This window comes from Rhincodon typus, chromosome 7, assembly GCF_021869965.1.
Source record: "Rhincodon typus isolate 14 chromosome 7, sRhiTyp1.1, whole genome shotgun sequence".
Taxonomy (NCBI): Eukaryota; Metazoa; Chordata; class Chondrichthyes; order Orectolobiformes; family Rhincodontidae; genus Rhincodon; species Rhincodon typus.
Genome location: NC_063338.1, coordinates 53,387,051 through 53,408,240, shown reverse-complemented (window position 1 = coordinate 53,408,240; position 21,190 = coordinate 53,387,051). Strand labels below are relative to the sequence as shown.

The following is a 21,190-nucleotide window of genomic DNA, read 5'->3' as shown; positions in this document are numbered from 1 at the left end:
GTTTTAAATTCAATTACTGTAGAATTTGCTCAACAGTACTTTATTTGACAGCCCTTTTAAACTCTATTATATTAAATTCTTCAATAAAATGTTGAATTGTATTACTGGCTCTTCTGTGGCAATTTGCTACTTTCAAGCTTTCAAAACTTTAGCCTTTTATAAGAGTTGTACCTCTACTGTTTACTGAGGTTTCCCACCATTTTACCAGTGTTTTCCTGCTTTTTTCAGGATTTCCCCACCATTTTGACTACCAGATGATGGATTCTCACCCTTTTCACGGTTTCCTGTCTTTTGCAACAAAAATATTTTCCGTTTCTTTCCATACGAAATGGAAGCTTTCCCACACCTCATAGCCCAAGTCACAATGCATTTTTGCACGATAAATTATCTAAAATTCACTGGCTATGACCTTTTATAAATCTTTAAATCAAAATCATAGGTTAATTATTGATCCTTTTACATCTTTAAATTTCTCCTAACTTTTCTTCTGTTGGACTCTTTTTTTTAGTAGATTTATTCAAATTTGCTCTTTTCCAGTTTAAGTCAGTTCTGAGGCCTTCCCATGTCTGCAGCCCGAGTCTAAATTTATTTTCTGGCCCTTTTAGTGCCAAAATTGTTCTGTTGCTGCTGTCAGAGCAGCAGCAACCTCTGTCAGTACTAGCATTTCAACTAACTGACTAACTGGCTGTGACTTCTGGAAGTGGCAAATTTGTTTTCTTCAAAAAGAAAAATCATCCTCCATGTTCTACTGAAATTTTCTCCTTATGGTAGGGGTTTCTGCATGGAATTCAAATACTACTACCATGTGGCATTTGATACAGGACTAGGAGTGTCTGAGGTAGTTCACTGCTACCAATCCTTTGTCTATAGTGACTTGAGGGCTTTTCTGCTATTGGTTTACTTAGATAGGTCTATGGTAGACAATAGAAGAGGGATTTTCTGAAGAAGGGTCCAGACCCGAAACGTCAACTTTCCTGCTCCTTTGATGCTGCTTGGCCTGCTGTGTTCATCCACCTTGTTATCTCAGATTCTCCAGCATCAGCAGTTCCTACTATCTCTAATAGAAGAGGGATGTGTCTTCCTTAACAGGCTGGTTTATTGCATGACAGCAATAAGTACAACTCACATTTCAAGTCAGGTATAATTGAGAGACATTCTCAGGAACTATACAGGATACACCTATTCCCAGTGAAGGTTAGTGTGGAATATACTGTCTGCACTCGAAGATTCTGTGTGATATCAGATTGGGTGCACTCCTTCAGAATCATTACTGTATACACCATGTTATGAGCGGTCCATGGATGAGATTCTCCAGTTTATTTTGGTTCTAGTAAGTTATCCCAAATAGTTAAGCTTCTGGGTGAGGAGGGATTAACTGGCTCCCCTCAGTTATTCACCACTTCCCACCACTCCCAAACATTATTGGTAACAATAAGGTTAATTCAACAGGAATCCATTCCCATGTGGATAGTTTTTTCCCAAAAGCAAATGAACTTGTGCTTTAAAAGGAGTGGATTTAACTAGGTTCTCTTGAATTGCCAGAGAGAGGTTGTTAATTACTAAACATGAAGAAATAGTAACACAACATTATTTTGCATTTGTTGTAACATGTTTGGACAGGTGAGTAGTCTGAACAAATGGATGCAAAATATTTATCAATGCTCATGGTAAATTTAATGCCAAAGCAGCCATAATTTTCCAATAACACCACTAATGATAAAAGTCAAATTCACCAATCAAACAACAACAGAGGTGGCTGAAGATGTCTAGCCTGATCGACAAATTGAGTGAGATGAGCTGTTTTTGACTCCAGGAAGCGAAATCAATGTCCACATGTTCAGATCACTGTTGATAAGAAGAAGTTATCACTCTCTGCGTTCAGGATACTGAGAAGAGACCATCTCTTCCATTTAGAAAGATATCCCTGGTCCAGAAATCCAGGATACTTCAAGGGACAAAATATTTGATATAACAAAGCAGCTGCTTTCCAAAATGGACATTCTCAGGATTTAAGGTCCCTTAGATGGTGTACTAGGAGAACTACCTGAGTTAGCAGGGAAGAGTTCCTCTGCAAAGGGAATTTAGGAGATTTAAGAGCTCTCCAGATAAGGTAATGGGCCAGCAAAAAGAAACTGTCCTCTGCGAAGAATACTGGAGCGAAATAAGGTCTTCCAGTAGAAAAATGATTCACAAATCAGTACCAGGTTAACATCCTTAAGCAAAAGATCTACCAATCTTCAAGAAAAGTGCAAAATGTCCAGTGTATTTGTACTTATGCCATCACAGACTTGACAAGGTTGAATGGTGGTAGAAGGTTGAAGTAATGGTAAATGTACCAATCATATTGTGCTCCCAGCTGGACAGATTCCAGACTGAAATCTGACTTGATAGATTATATAATTAGTTTTGTTAAATTTTATTTAACATGGTGGTCTTCCATTGAAACATAAGCAGGCAGTGCTGCAGATTTGGTTTTAACAGTAGAACAGAAGTTTAATACACAAAATCATTGAAGAGAAAGTAAGCCAGGCTTTTTACAAACAACACAATTTAAAAGATTTCAAAACACTTGGCAGAAGCACTATCACTTTACAGAGCTCAAATACTAGACAGAATTCCCTTTTCTATCGCATCCATAGTTTTGACTAAACTGTATCTTTCAATTCCCTCTATTAAGGATTCAATAGGCTATTCTTTAATTGTTCACACGACTAAGCTTAAACTTTCTAAGCTTCGGAGAAATCTCATCAGGGTTCTAACCAAAGATTTTGCGTCTGCAGTTTTCAAACTAACACCCTTCACTGAGGTAACCTACTTGCTAATTGTTCTGATAAACTCCTTTCGCAAGAAGAAACTGGTCTTGCATCTGACTCCAGACAATTCTGTGAACTGAAGCCAAAAACTTACTGATTTATGGGCTTTCCTAAGCAAAAAAGAATCAATTTGTGATTCTTCTAAACCAAAAACAAATTGCTATCTTTCAATGTTTGTGCTCTCCATTCATAAAGCTCTCACAATATAAACACAATCCCATTATCACTGCAGGCGAGGCAAATAGTATAATCATCATTGTAAAAACAGTTGAAAACATTTCTGTAAAATTCTTAGAACTTTTTAATGTCCAACTTGGCTGACTGCTCATTTTCAGTCTGTTCTAATTTGATCTCCACAGCATCAACATTTATATTATAGATAATAGAAAATTCTGAAAATTCAGTTACTGCAGCATCTGTGCAGCGAGAAACCACACCCGTTAATGCTTCACATCCATATCTTTTTATCTTTTCTAAAGCCATCAATATTACATTCAGATTTAGTATTTGTAAATCAGTCAGTAAAATCTGCTGAACAAGATTATCCCCAGCAACAACTCGCATTTGCATCGTGCATTTATGTAAATCAAACATCCTATGGTGCTTTGCTGGTATGTGCTTGAACTAAATATGATGTTGAGCCACATAAGATATTAAAAAAAGTGACCAAAAACTTAGACAAGGAGGTAGGTTTTGAGCTGTGTCTCAAACATCTTCACCTCCCTTTTTAAGGGGGGGATGTTCCCGGGTTTGAGGTTGAGAATACTGAAGACACAGCCACCAATAATGGAACGGGTTCAAATAGGGGCATTCTAAGAGGCCAGTAATGGAGGAGTAGAGTGATATCTGAGTTGTAGAGTTAAAGGAAGTTACATAGATTGTTGAGGGAAGGGATAGTGGTGCAGGTAGACTTTGAAAATTAGGATAACATTTTTAAATTGGTTCCCACTTAAATAACATGACAGTAGGAACAGGGATAATGGTTGAACAACATTTGATCTGAGCTAGGATACAATTGAGTTTAAGTTTTGGAAAGTGGAAAATTGAATGTCGTGTAGAAAATATTGGAATTGTTCAGAGGTAACAAAGGATGAATGAGCGTTTCGGATGAAAGGGAACAACGATGTAGCTGAGCAACATTAGGATGAGGCAGTTGTGGTGATGGTGTGGGGAAAAAGTTGGAAACTCATTTCAGGACTGAATACTACAACAAGATTGCAGACTGTTTTGCTGCTTGTGACAGATGAAGCATATAAAATAGCTATTATGATGAAATTCATCTTCCTTAATCTGTAGAACTTGCTTTGAATTAATACCAAATTAGGTATAAGCTGCACTAACTAACATCACTGGGATGTCTTAATAACCTTGACCAGTATCTTTCCTCTAGAATGTGAACAATGGAATATGAAATTTCCCTTTAACTGCCTTTGTCTGTCGGAAGCCTCTTTCTCAATCTGTGCTTTTCTTTTAAATCTTTCTCTCTCTTGTTCTCCTTTAAGTTTGTCTCTTGCTCAGTTTTCATATCGTTCTTGCTCACTCTCATGCCTGATAGCTAAGGCTAAAGCAACTTTCTAAGAGCGTTTGGAATGTGCTTTGTTTTTATTGCCTTGCTAAGCTCGAAACGTCAGCCTTACTGCTCCTATGATGCTGCTTGGCCTGCTGTGTTCATCCAGCTCTACACCTTGTTATCTCAGATTTTCCAGCATCTGCAGTTCCTACTATCTCTAAGCTCACAAGTTGTTTGTTCATTACTGGGAAGGAGGAGGGAAAACCTCTTTTTAGTAAATTAACTGCTCTTTATCAGTTTGCCTTTATATATACTTTTCTGAAAAGAAGACATGAAATCCCTTTTTATATAAGAGGGTTGTTGTTCAGATTGGAGGCCTGCGACCAGTGGTGTGCTGCAAGGATCAGTGCTGGGTACACATGATCAACTGGGCCAGTGGGCTGAGGAGTGGCAGGTAGAGTTTAATTTATTAAATGCAAAGTGGGATAAACCAGGGCAGGACTTTAGACAGCATAGTTAACGGTAGAGCCCTGGGATGTGTTGTCAAATAGAGAGATCTAGGGGTGCAGGTTGTTAGTTCGTTGGAAATGGCGTCACAGGTAGACAGGGTGGAGAAGAAGGCATTTGGCATGCTTGCCTACATTGGTAAGGCCACATGTAGCGTACTGTATACAATTCTGGTTGCTCTGTTTTACGAAGGATGTAATTAAACTGGAAAGAGTGCAAAAAAGATTTATAAGTATTACCGACACTGAAAGGTTTGAGTTATAAGGAGAGGCTGAGAAGGCTGGGAGCTTTTCCCCTGGAGCATAGGATGTTGTGGGATGACCTTATAGATGTTTATAAAATCATGAGGGGCATAGATAAGATGAATAGTCAAGGTCTTTTCCCGCGGGTGGGGGAGTCAAAAACCAGAGGACATAGGTTTAAGGTGAGAGGGGAAATATTGCTAAAGGTCCTGAGGAGCCACTTCTTCACACAGAGGGTGGTGCATGTATGGATTGAGCTTTCAGAGGCAAGTACAATTGCAACACTTAAAAGACATTTGAACAGGTACTTGGATAAGAAATGTTTAGATGGATATGGGCCAAATGCAGGCAAATGGGGTGTTATGAAGTGGAGGTCGACACCCGCTCTGATAACTAAAACTGAAAGACCCACCGAGGCTCGCCTTGTCTCATAATCTGTTAAAGGAAGTGTGAAAAGTGTATAACCTGCCTCTCACCCCCAATCTGTTATAAAAGGGAGGTTAAATGAAATGAAATCCTTTCACTCATTCTATAATCAACAAGTAACAATTCATTTGTCTAATGCTAACAGTGAACAAATTAACTGAACTACTAACAAACTGAACAATTCCCCCCTTAACTACTGACTAGTCCTGAATAAAACAAAATTCTAATAGTATGCTGTTCCAATAAATATAATTCCCACTTATATAAATCAAACTAATAAAATACATTAAAACTTAATCTCTCAAAATTACAGCCTGGATACGTCATTCGGAATGTTTGTGCCTTTTCTGCTGATCTTCAGTCAGGAACACTTTTCTCCGTCGAATTCTTGTGTTAGGGGTATTAGCTCAGAGTGCCGCTGTACCTTTAGTCAGATGATGGTTTTCTGAGAATTCTGTGAGAGTCAGTGATTTTCTCTTTAGAGCTGATGGTGGTTAACTCCAGCAGATGGCAGTTGCTCTTGCACCGATTCTCAAATGCCCTGTTCTTTTATACCCTTGATGACCTATTAATTTCTTGCAATATAATTTGGTCCTAGGTTGTCAAAAACATTAGATTTAAATTTAAGATAACAAGGTGTAGAGCTGGATGAACACAGCAGGCCAAGCAGCATCAGAGGAGCAGGAAAGCTGACGTTTCAGGCCTAGACCCTTCTTGAGAAAAAAAACTTTAATCTCTAAAAAATCTTTAAAAATAAAGATTTAAATTTAACTGGCTTTTAGTTTCTAAGTGCCTGGTTTAAATTAATTGGCTGATTTTTCAAACTTCTTGCCTTAAACAACAAAACAAACCACTGCCTGGGTTGTTAACCTCATAGCCTTTTGATACAGTGTTTCAATTTCAGGGGCTCTCTCATTTTTAATCTCCAACCGTAGAAAAAATGTCATCTTTTAAAAGAACCTCGCACTGTTTCCCCCCTATCATTTTACAAACATCAAATCCTAACATCCTGCCTTCCAATCTACAAATATTATAGAAACTTCACAACATGGGGCTAGTTGAGTTTAGCATGGGTCAGCACGGATGAGTTGGGCCGTAGGGTCTGTTTCCATGCTGTATGAATCTGACTTATTTTTTAGAACACTGATCAAACAATTGCATGGGGACAATTTTGTCAGATATTTGCCTTTGAAAGGTGGATGAAAGTGGGGAAGTAGGAAGTTTAGAGAAGATTTTAGAGAAACTGGACAAGACTCACAACTAAATATCCTCTTACTTCACAGCAAAGAGCACAGAGTATGTAGTGCTTGCTTACTTACTACACTAATATATTTTAAGCTATTAATGATTATTTCTAAAGAAAATAAAATCATGGTCATTCACAGCACAGGGGGATACCTTGCCCTTTCAGTGAGAGCAAATCAAAAGACATTTCAGCTTCCTGTGCACTCAGTAACTACCTCACATCGATACGCTTGTTACTGATGCTTCAAGTGATGGAAACGATCTGGCCTCATTCACTGAACAAAATTCCTTAGATAATTTAAAAATTTCCATTAAATCTCCGTTTGGTCTTTAGTATTTCAATTCAAATTACCTTTAATTCTCTGTTTTGCTTTTTCATTCCATACCAAAGAATATTAAAAAATATTATTTTATAGATAACCCTCTAAATTTTTAGCTGTTACAAATCATTTCAAAAAACTGCATATTCTCCTCTTTCTTTTTATTTGAAGTTCCCAGGACATTGCTACCTATTCAGCATGCCACCCAGTGATCATCATTCAGATGAACTTTGGTGAATGTTGCCAAGATATCTGACCTGTTTAGGATGCTCCAGGCAAATATTGTCCTTCTCTGTTCTGGAATACATGGACAGTCCACATCTTGGATGAGGGTGAGCTGAGAGTTGGGAAAGAGCATAAAATGGAAACAAGCCGCTGTCTTCAACTTTCTTAGTGACAAAGATGAGGTACATTTACATGTAGTTGGCCCCATGAACCTTAGAGCCAACTCCTATGTAGGGCTCAGGAGATACTGCCATCCTTGTCCATAATCAGTTACCTTTTATTCCTTGTTATTGTGTACAGCCTTCAAAGGCCAGTGTAGAATGGTAGTAATAGTGCACTGCTGCATTTAAGTGCCAACCATAACTGTATGAAGATATAAATGGCCGGGTGTAAGGGTGGTCGCATTGCTAAGTCTGTGAAGAAGTATCGGGATGTTAGGTGTGAGCCCTAGATTTCAGGAATGTTGCTGGATGAATGATGGGGCTATGGTGTGTTTACCAGCGTGAGAATTCATTGGCGTATGCAATGTTATTTGAAGATATATTAACTAACATCAGTCCCCCAAATACAATGTGCAGTTTCTTGTGGCACTGCTGTGAAGTTCTCTGGTCTGGGAGTTAGGAATTAACCTCTCTGTTCTACTGCTCCCACTTTCTTTTCTGTGGATGGATTGTGGGGATCTCCTGGCACCTTTCTCTTTGCAGCCCTCTCACCTGGTGTTCCATTTTCTGTTTTTTAAAACATGTGATATTATTTGGTACAGTTTACCTTAAATGCAATCTGCTCTTAAAAAGGCAAAAGGTTACTAGCAATGCAGTTCTTGCTGCCTGCAGATGCAACCAGCAGCACATTAATTATGATAATACAGTGACAGAACCAAATTTAAATGTTGTCTACCTCCAATAGGACTGGTGCTAGAAGGCCATGAAGCACGACTCTAGTGTCTGAAAAAAACCAGATGTGTTAAGTTTAACCTTTTGGCATTTATTCTGCTGAACTAGTTTACTTATTCCAGTCCTTGGCTCAGACACCATTTTTAAAATTTATTTTAATCATCAGACAAAATTGTACAGAGTCTGAAATGTAAAACATCAAAGCTGTCTTGGGAATACCAGTTTCCTAAAAATTGAATTAAAAGTATGGCAATAGAAAAACCATTCTTGTTTTGTTTCTCTGAAGATTCAGCATACATTACTGCTGCTATCATTTGATCTTTATGTCCTTTTTTTTGCTGGAATATAATATAGAACTGGCAGGGGGTGCAGAAGAGAGGTTTTTGCAGTTGAATTCATTCATCAAAGAATGCAGTAAAGGACTCTGATTTCAAGTAAGTAATGGAGGGATGCATGAGATAGAGAGCTAACTGGACTATGACAATTCCATATTAGGATATAAATACCATCATTGGTAGAGAACAAAGCAAGGGGAAAATAAATTTTTTTTTAGCCATAGGATGAGTGGTACTGGTTTGCCAAGCATGTATTTCCCATCCTTGGTGATGCTCTTTGGTAATGAGCTGCCTTCTTGAACTGCTGCAGTCCATTTGGTGTAGGTACACTCACAATTGCATTAGGGATGCTGAGCCACGGCTCCTGGTCTATTGCCCTGGAAATGTTTCAAGTGGGTGACACAAGCATGTTTATGTTGAGTTGTTTTAAAGTTCTGTTGCCAGAATGTATGTTTGAGCAGAGAGTTGAAGTTTGTTTTTATTGATCAAATGGGAAAACTGCTTGAAACAAAATCATACAATACTGAATACTACAAACTGTTGTGCAACAACAGGGCTCCCCATCTTCATTTAAGATGCTCTTGAATCCTACCCCTATGGCCATGTTGTAATTGGTGTGAAATTTTATTTGATTCTGTGAAATGCTTGGTAAACGGCCTGTAAGGTACCCATGTAAATGCAGATTGCTCTAGTAATTTACATTGCCTTTCCGCTGCAATTGCATAAATAACTGGAAGAAGAAATGCAGAAAGAAGGTAAAAATTGGAAGAAACAGTGAATCCAACAAGAGGAAAACGCACACACATATATAAATTATTATATATAAAAAAGTTGTGTGATATATATAAGTATTGTATGTGTGTGTAAGGAAATATATATGTAGCATTTTACATTTTTAAATAAATTTAAAAATTGAAAAAGCTGGAAATAAATAAAAAGCACATACTAGAAATATAAGGTGTCAACCTGGTGAAGCTATCAAACAGGACTACTTGCATGCCAAACAGCATAAGCAGCAAGTGATAAACAGAGCTAAGTGATCCCAAAACCAATGGATCAGATCTAGCTCTGCAGTCTTGCCATATCCAGTTGTGAATGGTAGTTGACAATTAAACAACTCCACTGGAAGAGAAGACTCCACAAATATTCCCATCCTCAATGATGGAAGAGCTGGCACATCAGTGCAAAAGATAAGGCTGAAGCATTCGCAGTAATCATCAGCCGGAAGTGCCAAGTGGATGATCCATCTCGGCCTCCTCCAGTGGACCCCAGCATTACAGATACCAGTCTTCAACCAATTTGAGTTACTCCATGTGCTATCAAGAAATGGTTGTCGACACAAGATACTGCAAAGGCTACGGACCTTGACAACATTCTGGCAATGGTACCGAAGAAGGACAGGATTTATACATTAGTGGTAAGATCCTGAGTAGTGTTGTAGAACAGACAGACCTTGAGGTTCAGGTACATAATTCTTTGAAATTTGCATCACAGGTAGACAGGGTGGTTAAGAAGGCGTTTAACACTGTGTGCAGTTCTGGCTGCCCTGTTATAGGAAGAATGTTATTAAACTAGAGAGGATTCGGAAGAGATTTACCAGAGTATTGCTGGGAATGGAGGGTTTGAGATATAAAAATAGACTGGAAAGACTGTGAACTTTTTCATTGGAGCATCGGAGGGTGAGGGGTGACCTTATAGAGGTTTATAAAATCATGAGTGGCATAGATAAGGTAAATGACAAGAGTCATCCCCCTAAGGTGGGGTTAGAACAAAGAACAAAGAAAATTCCAGCACAGGCCCAGGCCCTTCGACCCTCCAAGCCTGCGCCGATCCAGATCCTCTATCTAAACCTGTCGCCTATTTTCCAAGGATCTGTATCCCTCTGCTCCCTGCCCATTCATGTATCTGTCTAGATACATCTTAAATGACGCTATCGTGCCCGCCTCTACCACCTCTGCTGGCAACGCGTTCCAGGCACCCACCACCCTCTGCGTAAAGAACTTTCCATGCATATCTCCCTTAAACTTTTCCCCTCTCACCTTGAAATCGTGACCCCTAGTAATTGAGTCCCCCACTCTGGGAAAAAGCTTCTTGCTATCCACCCTGTCTATACCTCTCACGATTTTGTAGACCTTAATCAGGTCCCCCCTCAACCTCCGTCTTTCTAATGTAAATAATCCTAATCTACTCAACCTCTCTTCATAGCTAGCGCCCTCCATACCAGGCAACATCCTGGTGAACCTCCTCTGCACCCTCTCCAAAGCATCCACATCCGTTTGGTAATGTGGTGACCAGAACTGTACTCAGTATTCCAAATGTGGTCGAACCAAAGTCCCATACAACTGTAACATGACCTGCCAACTCTTGTACTCAATACCCCGTCCGATGAATAAAAGCATGCCGTATGCCTTCTTGACCGCTCTATCGACCTGCGTTGTCACCTTCAGGGTACAATGGACATGAACACCCAGATCTGTCTGTGTATCAATTTTCCCCAGGGCTTTTCCATTTACCATATAGTTCACTCTTGAATTGGATCTTCCAAAATGCATCACCTTGCATTTGCCTGGATTGAACTCCATCTGCCATTTCTCTGCCCAACTCTCCAATCTATCTATATTCTGCTGCAAAACTAGGGTTGTTCAAAACTAGGGGACATATTTCTAAGCTGAGAGGAGAAAGATGTAAAAAGGCTATGAGAGGCAACATTTTTACACGGAGAGTGGTTCATATGTGGAATGAACTGCCTGTCCATCATCTGCAAGGCACAAGTCAGGAGTGTGATTGAATACTCGTCACTTGTTTGGATGGGTGCGGCTCCTACAACACGCAAGAAGCTTGGCACCATCCAGCACAAAGCAGCTCGCTTGATTGGCACCAGACCCACAAACAATCACTCCTTCCACCACCAATACTCAGGAGCAGCAAAGTGCTATCTACCAGATGCACTGCAGAAGTTCACCAAAGATCCTCAGCCAGCACTTTCCAAGCCAGGATTATGACCATCTAAAAGGACAAAGGCAGCAGATACTTGGGTACACCACCACCTTCAAGTACCCCTTCAAGCCACTCACCATCCTGACTTGGAAATATGTCACAGTTCCTTCAGTGTCACTAGGTCAAAATCTTGGAATTCCTTCCTTAATGACATTGTGGGTCAATCCACAGCAGGTGGACTGGAGTGGCTCAAGAAGGCAGCTCATCACCATCTTGAATGGGTAATAAATGCTGGCCAGCCAGTGACATCCACATCCCACAAATGAATTAAAAAAAAGAGATCAAGGCAGGTAAGTATTAGCAAGGCTGGGGTTGTTTTCCTTGTAACAGTGAAGATTGAGATGGGCCCTGACAAAAGTGTACAAGTTGATGAGGGGCATAGATAATGTGGATAGGAAGACACCTTTTCTATTAGTAAAGGGTCAATCATAGATATAAAGTAAGAGGTAGAAGGCTGAGGAGAGTTGGAGAAATGTTTTCACCCAGAGGGCGGACGGAGTCCGGATCTCACTATCTGACAGGGTGGTTGTATCAGGAATTCTTGTAATCGTAGAATCCTTACATAGAAACCATTTAGCCCATCGAGTTTGCACACACCCTCCAAACAGCACTCCCCACCACCCCCAGCCCATTTAGCCTACACATCCCTGGACTCTACAGACCATATAGAATGGCAATCCACCTACACACCTTTGGACTGTGGGAGGAAATCAGAGCGCCAGGCGGAAACCCATGCAGCCACGGGGAGAATGTCTGTGTGGGGTTTGCACAATCACCAAGGCCGGGTCCCTGGTACTAACCATGTGCCACCGAGTCGCCCCTAGATTAAAAATATGGAAAACAGAATACAATCTAAATTAGGTTTACACAGTGTTTAGATAATCATGGGTCGTTGTCACTACGGATGAAAAACTGGAAAATGGGGTTAGTATAGACAGATCTTTGTTGACTGGCATGAACAAAATGGACTGAATGGCCTCTTTTGTTCTGTAAACATTTGAGTATGAGAATCATTGAACATTTGTTTAAAACAGTAACTTTATGGCAATGGTACTGAAGAAGGACAGGACTTATACAATTAGTGGTAAGATCCTGAGTAGATGTTGACTACTATATATTTCCAACACTCTATTTCTCATTTCAATTCGGAAAGCTCTGGAATATAAATCTTTTTCTTTCGGCGTGCAAAATAGACACTAGTCAATCAGCAATCTAGTTGTCTTAATTGTGCAGAAGAAAATCTAATGATGTATAAATGGTCTGCAGATTCAGTATTATCCATTATTGCCAGAACAGATGTAAATTTGGCCAGTCGTTTTAAAAGTAGTCCCATACAGTGCTGTTATCAGATTAACATAGAATCATAGAATGGTTACAGCACAGCAGGAAGCGGCCTGTTGTCTGTGCTGGCACTCTGAAGATGGAATTCAGCCTGTTTTTTTTCTTGTAGTCCTACAAATGTTTACTTTTTCAGCCAATTCATTTCCCTTTTTGAGGGGACCCAGCTTAGCCTCCACTGTAAGCTCAAGTGGTGCAATCCAGACCTTAACCGTTCACTGCCTGCAAAATCTTTTTATTTTGATATTACTTCTTTGACCAATTGCCTTCAATTTGCCCCCTTTGATTTTGATCATTCAACCAATGGGGATGTTTTCCCTCTCTGCTCTGCCCAGAGACTAAGACTTTGAATACCTGTATCAAATTTCCTTTCAACCTTCCTTTCTCCAAGGAGAATGGCCTCAACTTCTCCAATCTTCTGGTTCCAGGAAAGAAGAACTTACTTTTATGATTCTTTCCTGCATCCTCTCTTAATGTCTTATAAACTGTGCCAAGTGTGGTTCCCAGAACTCAATTCAAAAACCTAGTTGAGATCGATGCAGTGTCCCATGTAGGTTTGATGTAACCTCCTTGTTCTTGTACTTTACGTCCCTGTTGACAAAGTCCAGGATGCTATATACTTTGTAAAGCACTGAACCTGTTCTGCTACCTTCAATAATTTATACATGTATGTACCCAGGTACCTCTTTTTAAAAAGAGAGGATGTTTCCAACATAAAAATCTTTGCATTTAATTTCTGGTACAGTATGATTTTCAGATGTGTCTCCTTCCATTGGTGCTTTTGCACTGCCAATCGTAAACCATCCTATTACAGAGTGGGGAGGTGGCTGGGGTGGTGGCAATGGACATGAAAGTTGCAGTTTGTTGTCTTTTAAAGTACCCCACCCCCAAACTGAATCATCTTTAGATTCAATGCTTGTGTTGAACAGTTTTAAATGTAAGGTATAAGAAGTTTGAAAATTTAATTATTAGTTCTTCCTGAGTGCATAGTTTACTGGCACATCAGTATTACAAAAATAGCTTTATGATCCTTCTTTCATCATGAGGTTTGATTCCACATTGACTTTAGTTTTGAGACAAACAGGTTGAGGAGAAGGCAAAGTCAAGAACTGTCTTTAGGCTTAGACTTCAAAGTAACACTATATATTATACCTTCATACTAAATACTGTTATATGTAGTAATCATAGACATACCAGGCTCTGATCTTATAATTACAATAACTAAGGACTAATTTATCCTTGTGTGTTCATGTCCATTTTGTTCTTAAAACTCTGCCATTCTAGACTATAGTGCAGTCTAATCTGGTGTGTTGTAATGTTATCGGTTGTAACCATACCGAAACATTTTTCTCTGGTCAGTTATGTGCAGTTTTATGACATAATCATAAGGTAGCTGCAGGAAGCCCTTACAGAACAATCCTAAATCACAGCTGCAAGTGGGATGTAGGGTGGCGGTGGAAAATTTCTTGTTTCTGGAGTCTTATTGTGAAAGGAAACCTGAAATTAAAACATGTACTCTGAATTCTTGATTCCTGGAAATCTACTGGAAATGTGGTTCCGTTTTGAATCAGTTTGCACTTTTAATATTTGGAGTAACAAATGAATTGTTGAATTATACATTCTGTTTACCACTGTGAAATGTTGTCCTTGATTTTTCTTTTCTGCCTGAGATGATTCTCTAGGCATATTTAAATATAATATCTCATACTCATTTGACTCATTTTGTGCTGTTTCAGGGAAGTTGCCAAATATTGTAGTTGTGTATTTTGTCACTGTTTATGATTGACTGGTGCACTATTCAGAGCTTCAGTGAAAGAAATTCCCCACTTGTAGTTGAGTTGTAATGTGTACTTCAAATTAATATTATTGTTGTAGGTGAGCTGCAGTGTGGTACAACTTGACCCCAATATATGAATCACTTGTATGAATCATTTGTTGGACAGTTACCAAGGCTACATTTGTGGTTTTTCAGAATCAGACTGTTAAAGTGTAGCTTGAACACTGGTGGAGACTTTAGAGTGTTTAGACTGGGGCTGATCTTGTTGTGCCTAAACATTAAATGCATTTGGGAAGTTTTGATTGAAGCTGACTCTGAGCAGTTCCATGGATTTCTTTTTTCTTTGTGTTCATGGATGCAATATTCTACAATTTGTTTATTTTTTTAATGCTGGAAAGCTAGTTTTTGGGATTATTTGGGAATGATCATAGATGTAGCCACAAATTTTCTGACTCTTTTAACTGTGTTCCATTGAAACCAGATTCGAAATTTCGATGTTATTTATGCTTGATTTTTGAAGTGTTCATTATAATTGGAGTGGTTACATTTAAATTTATCTGTAATTGATAAGAATACAGGAAAAGAATTAACTTGTAGGTGGGAAATCACAGGACATATGTATCTCTTTGAATTTTGGATGGTCAGTTCACAATGAAAGTGCCTATTTTAAATACTTTACAATATCAAAAATTTTGGATTATAAGTAATAACATTTTCTTTACTACAAGGAGATATTAATTATGTAGTAGTATTGTTGGAGGTAAGAAAAGCAGAAATGCATATTATTAAAATCTTAGTTTTTATCTTTTTTACATTATAAAAACTCATCCTAATTCTTATGCAAGCATTCCATTTATTAAGCTTGTCATGAGGATTACTTTTGTTTTTGGTGTTATAACTTGTATTACCACTTAAAATATTGTGTTAGCGTAAGCATGAAGAAATATTAAATTATCAAGTAAAATTTCAAAGTTTCATGTTGCACTTTGAATTGAAAGGCAAACTTGGTTATTCTGATGGCTACAATCATATTTCAGAAGCTTTCATAATTTATAGCTCATGACTTTTGATGCACTTTGCCCTGCTCTCCATGAAATTATTTCTGCGGTGGTTTCAAAAGTAGACTGATAACCTTGCTTATTTGCAGGTGCAAAATGAATAGAGTTAGAAAGAGCAAGAGGTAACCTTTGTCTGAAAAATGATTGCAGAATAACAGTCATCACACTTGCAGAAATCAGAACACTGTGCAGAAGTGTTTTGCAGTGGCAAACAGAATTGTCTGTGATGCATCTAAATTTATACTAACATGGATCTTCCCACAGCTGGCTTTATCTGAGGACAGACCTAATATGCAATAAAATGGTAGCATATCAGTGTAAGATTGTGCTGTACGTTTGCATTGAGCTCAGTTTCTAACTGCCTGAATAAACAGAGGTTTAAATGCTATTTAACAAATAAAAGTTTCTTGCCAGGTACCAAGTACATGGAAGAGAACAAATCGATGTTTTATTCAACTGTCTGATTCAACACAAGTGGGCACCACAGCCAAACCCAGTGTTAAACTCACTTAGTTCCCATAGAGGCTACTGAATAGTGATCAAGGGCAGGAAACATGGCTATCTTTCCTGTTCTGAGCCTCAGCCAACTAAAGCTGCTGCTTTGACTGTTCAGCTGAACCTGTGCAAGAAAGGACTCGAATTTGGTCCAATATTTGCTAAGAGAAAGTGTTTGAGTGATCCAATACATTAAATTCTCAAGCCAAACTTGATTTCTGTGCACAAACATTGAGAGCCAGCAGAATTTGCCCTTGATAAATGTAAATGAGTTCAGTTGTTACTTCAAGCAAAGTATCAAATGTTTTCATAATTTTATCTTCATTTTAACCCTGCCAGCCAAAAAAAAACTGATTACATGTGAAATTTTTTTTACTTTCTTCTTTGTCTGGTTTATTGCCATATCCTGAAACTGGCTTAAGCAGCTGTGACTCCTATTTCAATATTTGATTCTTCTTTTCAAAGGCATTTTTGAAATTCCAATCTAATAAGATTGTTTTAACATTAATGCTACTGTGTCACTAAATTTTAAATCAGCTGTTCAACAAAAGGTTGAGGGTTATGGAACACATGTCACCAGCATATTAAATATTCCAAGAAATCTCTTGTCAATGCAGATGCTTGTTGTTCTGTTCCTAAATTTTTCTCATCTTCATGACACTAATCATGGAGTCATAGAGATGTACAGCATGTAAACAGAACCTTCGGTCCAACTTGCCCCCGCTGGGCTGATGTCCTAAATTAATCTAGTCCCATTTGCCAGCATTTGGCCCATGTCCTTCTAAACCCTTCGTATTCATGTACCTATTCAGATGCCTTGTAAATGTTGTAATTGAACCAGCCTCCACCACCTCCTCTGGCAGCTTATTGCATACATTACACCACCCTCTATGTGAAAATCTTCCCCCTCTCACCTTAAACCTACATCCTCTAGTTTTGGACTCCCCTAATCTGGGAAAAGACTATGACTGTTCACCCAATCCATGCCCCTCATGATTTTATAACCCTCAGCCTCCGACACTTCAGGGAACAAAGCCAACCCCATGTTAAATAGGATAGATTTCAAACAAATTGAACAACACAAGACTGGGAAACATAAGTTCCCATGAGCTATCAGTAACAGCATACTGGTATTCATTGCGATCAGCAACCTCGTGGCCCAGCACATCCAACACTCTATCATTGCCACCAAGCTAGGGAACAACCCTGATTCAATGAAATGGCAGGAGTGCACACCAGGAGTAGCACCATTTGCACCAAAAAATGATGTTGCAACCTGGTGAAGTTACAACCTGAGACTACTGCAAGGGGAAACTTAAAAACAAAATTAGGAGAGCAAAAAGAGAGCTAAGAAGAAATAATGGCAGGTATAATAAAGAAAAGTCCTAAGTTATTTCACAGATACTTTCAGGATAACTAGGGAAGGATTAGGACCCATTAAGGACCACAGTAGTAATTTGTGTGCAGAGCTGGAGGAGGTAGGTAGAATTCTAAATGAATACTTTGGGTCAGTGTTCACCAGTGAGAAAGACGCTGTGGCTTTAGCTATCAGGGAGAAGGACGATGATCAAATTAAAGAAATTAACATAGACAGAGAGAAGATTCTGAGTGGTCTGTCAGTCTTAAAGTAAATAAATATCCAGAGCCAGATGAACTGTATCCTAGGCTGTTGATTGAGGCAAGGGAGTAAATAGCAGAAGTGCTAGCAATGCATTTCAATTCCTGTCTGGTCACTGGAAAGATGCCAGAGGACTGGAGGGCAGCCAATGTGGTACCATTATTCAAGAAGGGAGCAAGGGATAAACCAGAAAACTACAGGCTAGCTGTCAGTCTAACCTCAGTGGTGGGGAAGCTATTTGAAGCAATTCTGAGAGCCAGAATTAATCTGTATTTGGAGAGACAGGGATTAATCAAGAACAGACAGAATGGTTTTGTTAAGGAGAGGTCATGTCTGACCAACATGATTGAATTTTGGACTTGGACTTCAGCAAAACTTTTGATAAGGTCCCACATGGGAGACTAATATCAAAGGTAGGAGCCTATGATATTCAAGGAAATTTGGCTAATTGGAGCCAGAATTGGCTACGTGGCAGAAAAGCAAGGGATAGAACAGTTAAGCTTCACTGTTCATAGCAGAACATAATTTTCTCAAACAGTTTAAGGTGAGAGGGGAAAGATTTAAAAGGGACCTAAGGGGCACCTTCTTCATGCAGAGAGTGGTGCGTGTATGGAATGAGCTGCCAAAGGTAGTGGTGGAGGCTGGTACAATTACAACATTTAAAAGACATTTGGATTTGTATATGAATAGGAAGAGGTTAGAGGGATATGGGCCAAATGCTGGCAAATGGGACTAGATTAATTTAGGATATCTGGTCGGCATAGACAAGTTGCATCAAAGGGTCTATTTCCATGCTGTATATCTCTATGCCTCTGACCTCCAGGTCTCCAATGATTTTCAGGTTTCTGTTTGCTAGATTATTATATTTCCTTATGTACTCTCTTGTTTCAGTTTTCCCACACATCAAAGATTTGGTTCGAACTAAAAGTTAATGTAGAATTATGGACTGTTAAGAAATATAAATAGCCTGTTTGGTCCTTATTATCTACATTCGTTTTTCTTCTTGTGAGCTATGTAACCCAATTCTACTCTTCTTACTCTCCTGTTCCCTTAATTCCCTTTTCCTTTCAAGCAACCATCCAATTCTCTTTTGGAAAAAAAACTTTATGGGCCACAGCTCAACAATTAGCAGTACAAAAATGCAAATGCTATAAATATTCAAATTCTAACCTCTTTGTGAGGAATAACCACTTCCCAGATTCCTTGATCTCCAAATTTATATAATTTTATATTTTGGTATCCCAGATTGATTTAGTGTGTTTACAAAGTCAATGTGTCTGTGTGCATGCATTATGACATTAAGATAAATGCATTGTGAATCAAGAGCCTTTTTAATCAGTGTCTTGCATCTCAGTTGTCTGGGCATAAATGTTTTCTGAACTGGTCATTAGGTTAAGAAGAGCATACACAGAGGGTTACTTTATCAATGTGAAAGAGTGAGAGACAGCAGTAAGTTGATAATTTGTTTCAACACCTGAATCCACTAATTCTAGCCTTGTGAAAATTCTGATTTTAATCTCTGGATGTTTAGCTGAACCTTTTGGTTGCTTAAACTGGAAGCTCTAGAAACCTTCCTTATACCTCCTCGCACTCTACCTCTCTTTTTCCCTTAGGCAGTGCTTAAATATAACCCAATGCCCAAACTTTCAGATCATTAGCCCATATATTTGATTATGTGATTCAGTGCCTTGGGACATCTTATTATGTTAAAAATCTACTGTTTTAAATGTGTGTTGTTGATGATGATGTCATGTAGTAAAATGTAGATAGTACATTGCTGTTGGAGGTCTGGGCGCAAACATGTTTTTGTCAGCATGTGCATTCATGATTACTGATAATGATGAACACCACAACAATGAATAATGAAGTCTGTAATTAGGACAATCTCATCATACCCCCGTCATGGCAAAAATAAAGATGTTGCAGAAGCTGACTTTTTGATGTGTATCTGGGTGTAACCTGCTAGACGGCCCTGATGGTGGCTGCTAAATTTTGCTAAAGAAGTGAAACCACAAAAATGTCTGGCTCTGGCAGTCGTAAGACTTTCAAACATAGTGTTTCATTTAAGAAGAACTGTATTTTCAGGGATTATCTCTGCAACAGGAAACACTTTATCCCAGAGATTTATTGTTTTATAGCCCACAGTGGTTAAACTGTGTAGGAACAGCAAAGTGGCAGGCAACCATGCTTGCCTCCTTAACTGGTTTGTGAGGCCAAGATGTTCATTATTAACCAGCTATCAACTGACATGTAATTTGAATAGAATGCAGCACTGTCTCTGCTCATGCAGTCTGGCCTTGGGATCTAACGTTTTTCCTTTTTATAGCACAGCAAACAGAGGTTATTTCTGTTGGTCAGAGAAGCAGAGGAATTTTCAAAGTTTTCCCTTGCAACTCCTGTAAAGTGTTTACTTAGCTTCCCCCCAACCCCCTGCCTCACCTCTCCATTTTTAGGATTTTGTGTTCCTGTGTCTGTTTAAAGTTTCCTGGAGATGTATTATAAAATTTATACAGTAACTTTCAGCACATTCACGGGAAAGAAACATCCAGCACAATGCTGAATGTTTCAAAATTGTTGGCTTGACTTCAGCTATCTAAACATAGTGTTAATTGAGCCAGATAATCTATTTTGAGAAAAAAAATCACCAGTGTGCAGTGTGCAAGCTGGTTGGTTCAGTAGAATTATGGTTTCAGAAATGCCCTGGAGCTTGGGAGTATTTGGATAGCTCAAGTATACTGTTGTCTGCCAGTTTGTGATTGGTTTCCCTCTTTTAGTTGTGTATTTTCTCCCCACTGCCTATTTTTGTCTATTAAAAAAAAATCAGATGTGCATGGGCCAGACAAAGAAACATTGAAATGTTAATTGTGGTGTGTTTTGTTTCAGTTGTATGATGTTAACTGGTACAATGATCCTTCCTGTGTTGATGACATTGACCTTTCCGAGTTTTAGCTGTGAAGGTAAGGAATGGTAATTATTGAATTTTTACTCTATAAAACTGTAAGGCATAGAACCAGAAATAGGCCATTTAGTCCATCGAGTCAGCTCAGCCAATCATGAGAAATCATGACCTGATCTAATAATCCTAAATTCCAATTTGCCTTTTCGCCATATCCTTTGACACCCCCACTGATTTAAAAATGTGTTCCATCTATCGCATACTTTAAAGACCCAGCCCCAACAGCCCCCATTGGTAAAGGATCTCAAAGATTCACTACCCTCTGAGAGAAGAAATTTCTCCTCATCTCTGTCTTAAATGTGTGATCCCTTGTTCTGAGATTATATCCTCTGGACCAAGATACTTCCACAAGGGCAGCAATGTTTCTGTTTAAGAATCTACTGAGTTTCAATAAGGTTGCCTCTCATTTTTAATTACAATGAGTACAGACTCAAA

General features: G+C 38.8%; 1 protein-coding gene across 1 annotated transcript in view; it reads left to right on the top strand.

The window, feature by feature from the left end:
- LOC109912785 (activin receptor type-1) overlaps positions 1-21,190 on the top strand; it is a 98,393-nt gene that overhangs the window by 24,041 nt on the left and 53,162 nt on the right. Inside the window, exon 2 of the mRNA XM_048599182.1 lies at positions 20,683-20,756. Coding sequence (XP_048455139.1) covers positions 20,683-20,756 — 74 coding nt within the window. The remainder of the gene's footprint in view (positions 1-20,682; positions 20,757-21,190) is intronic.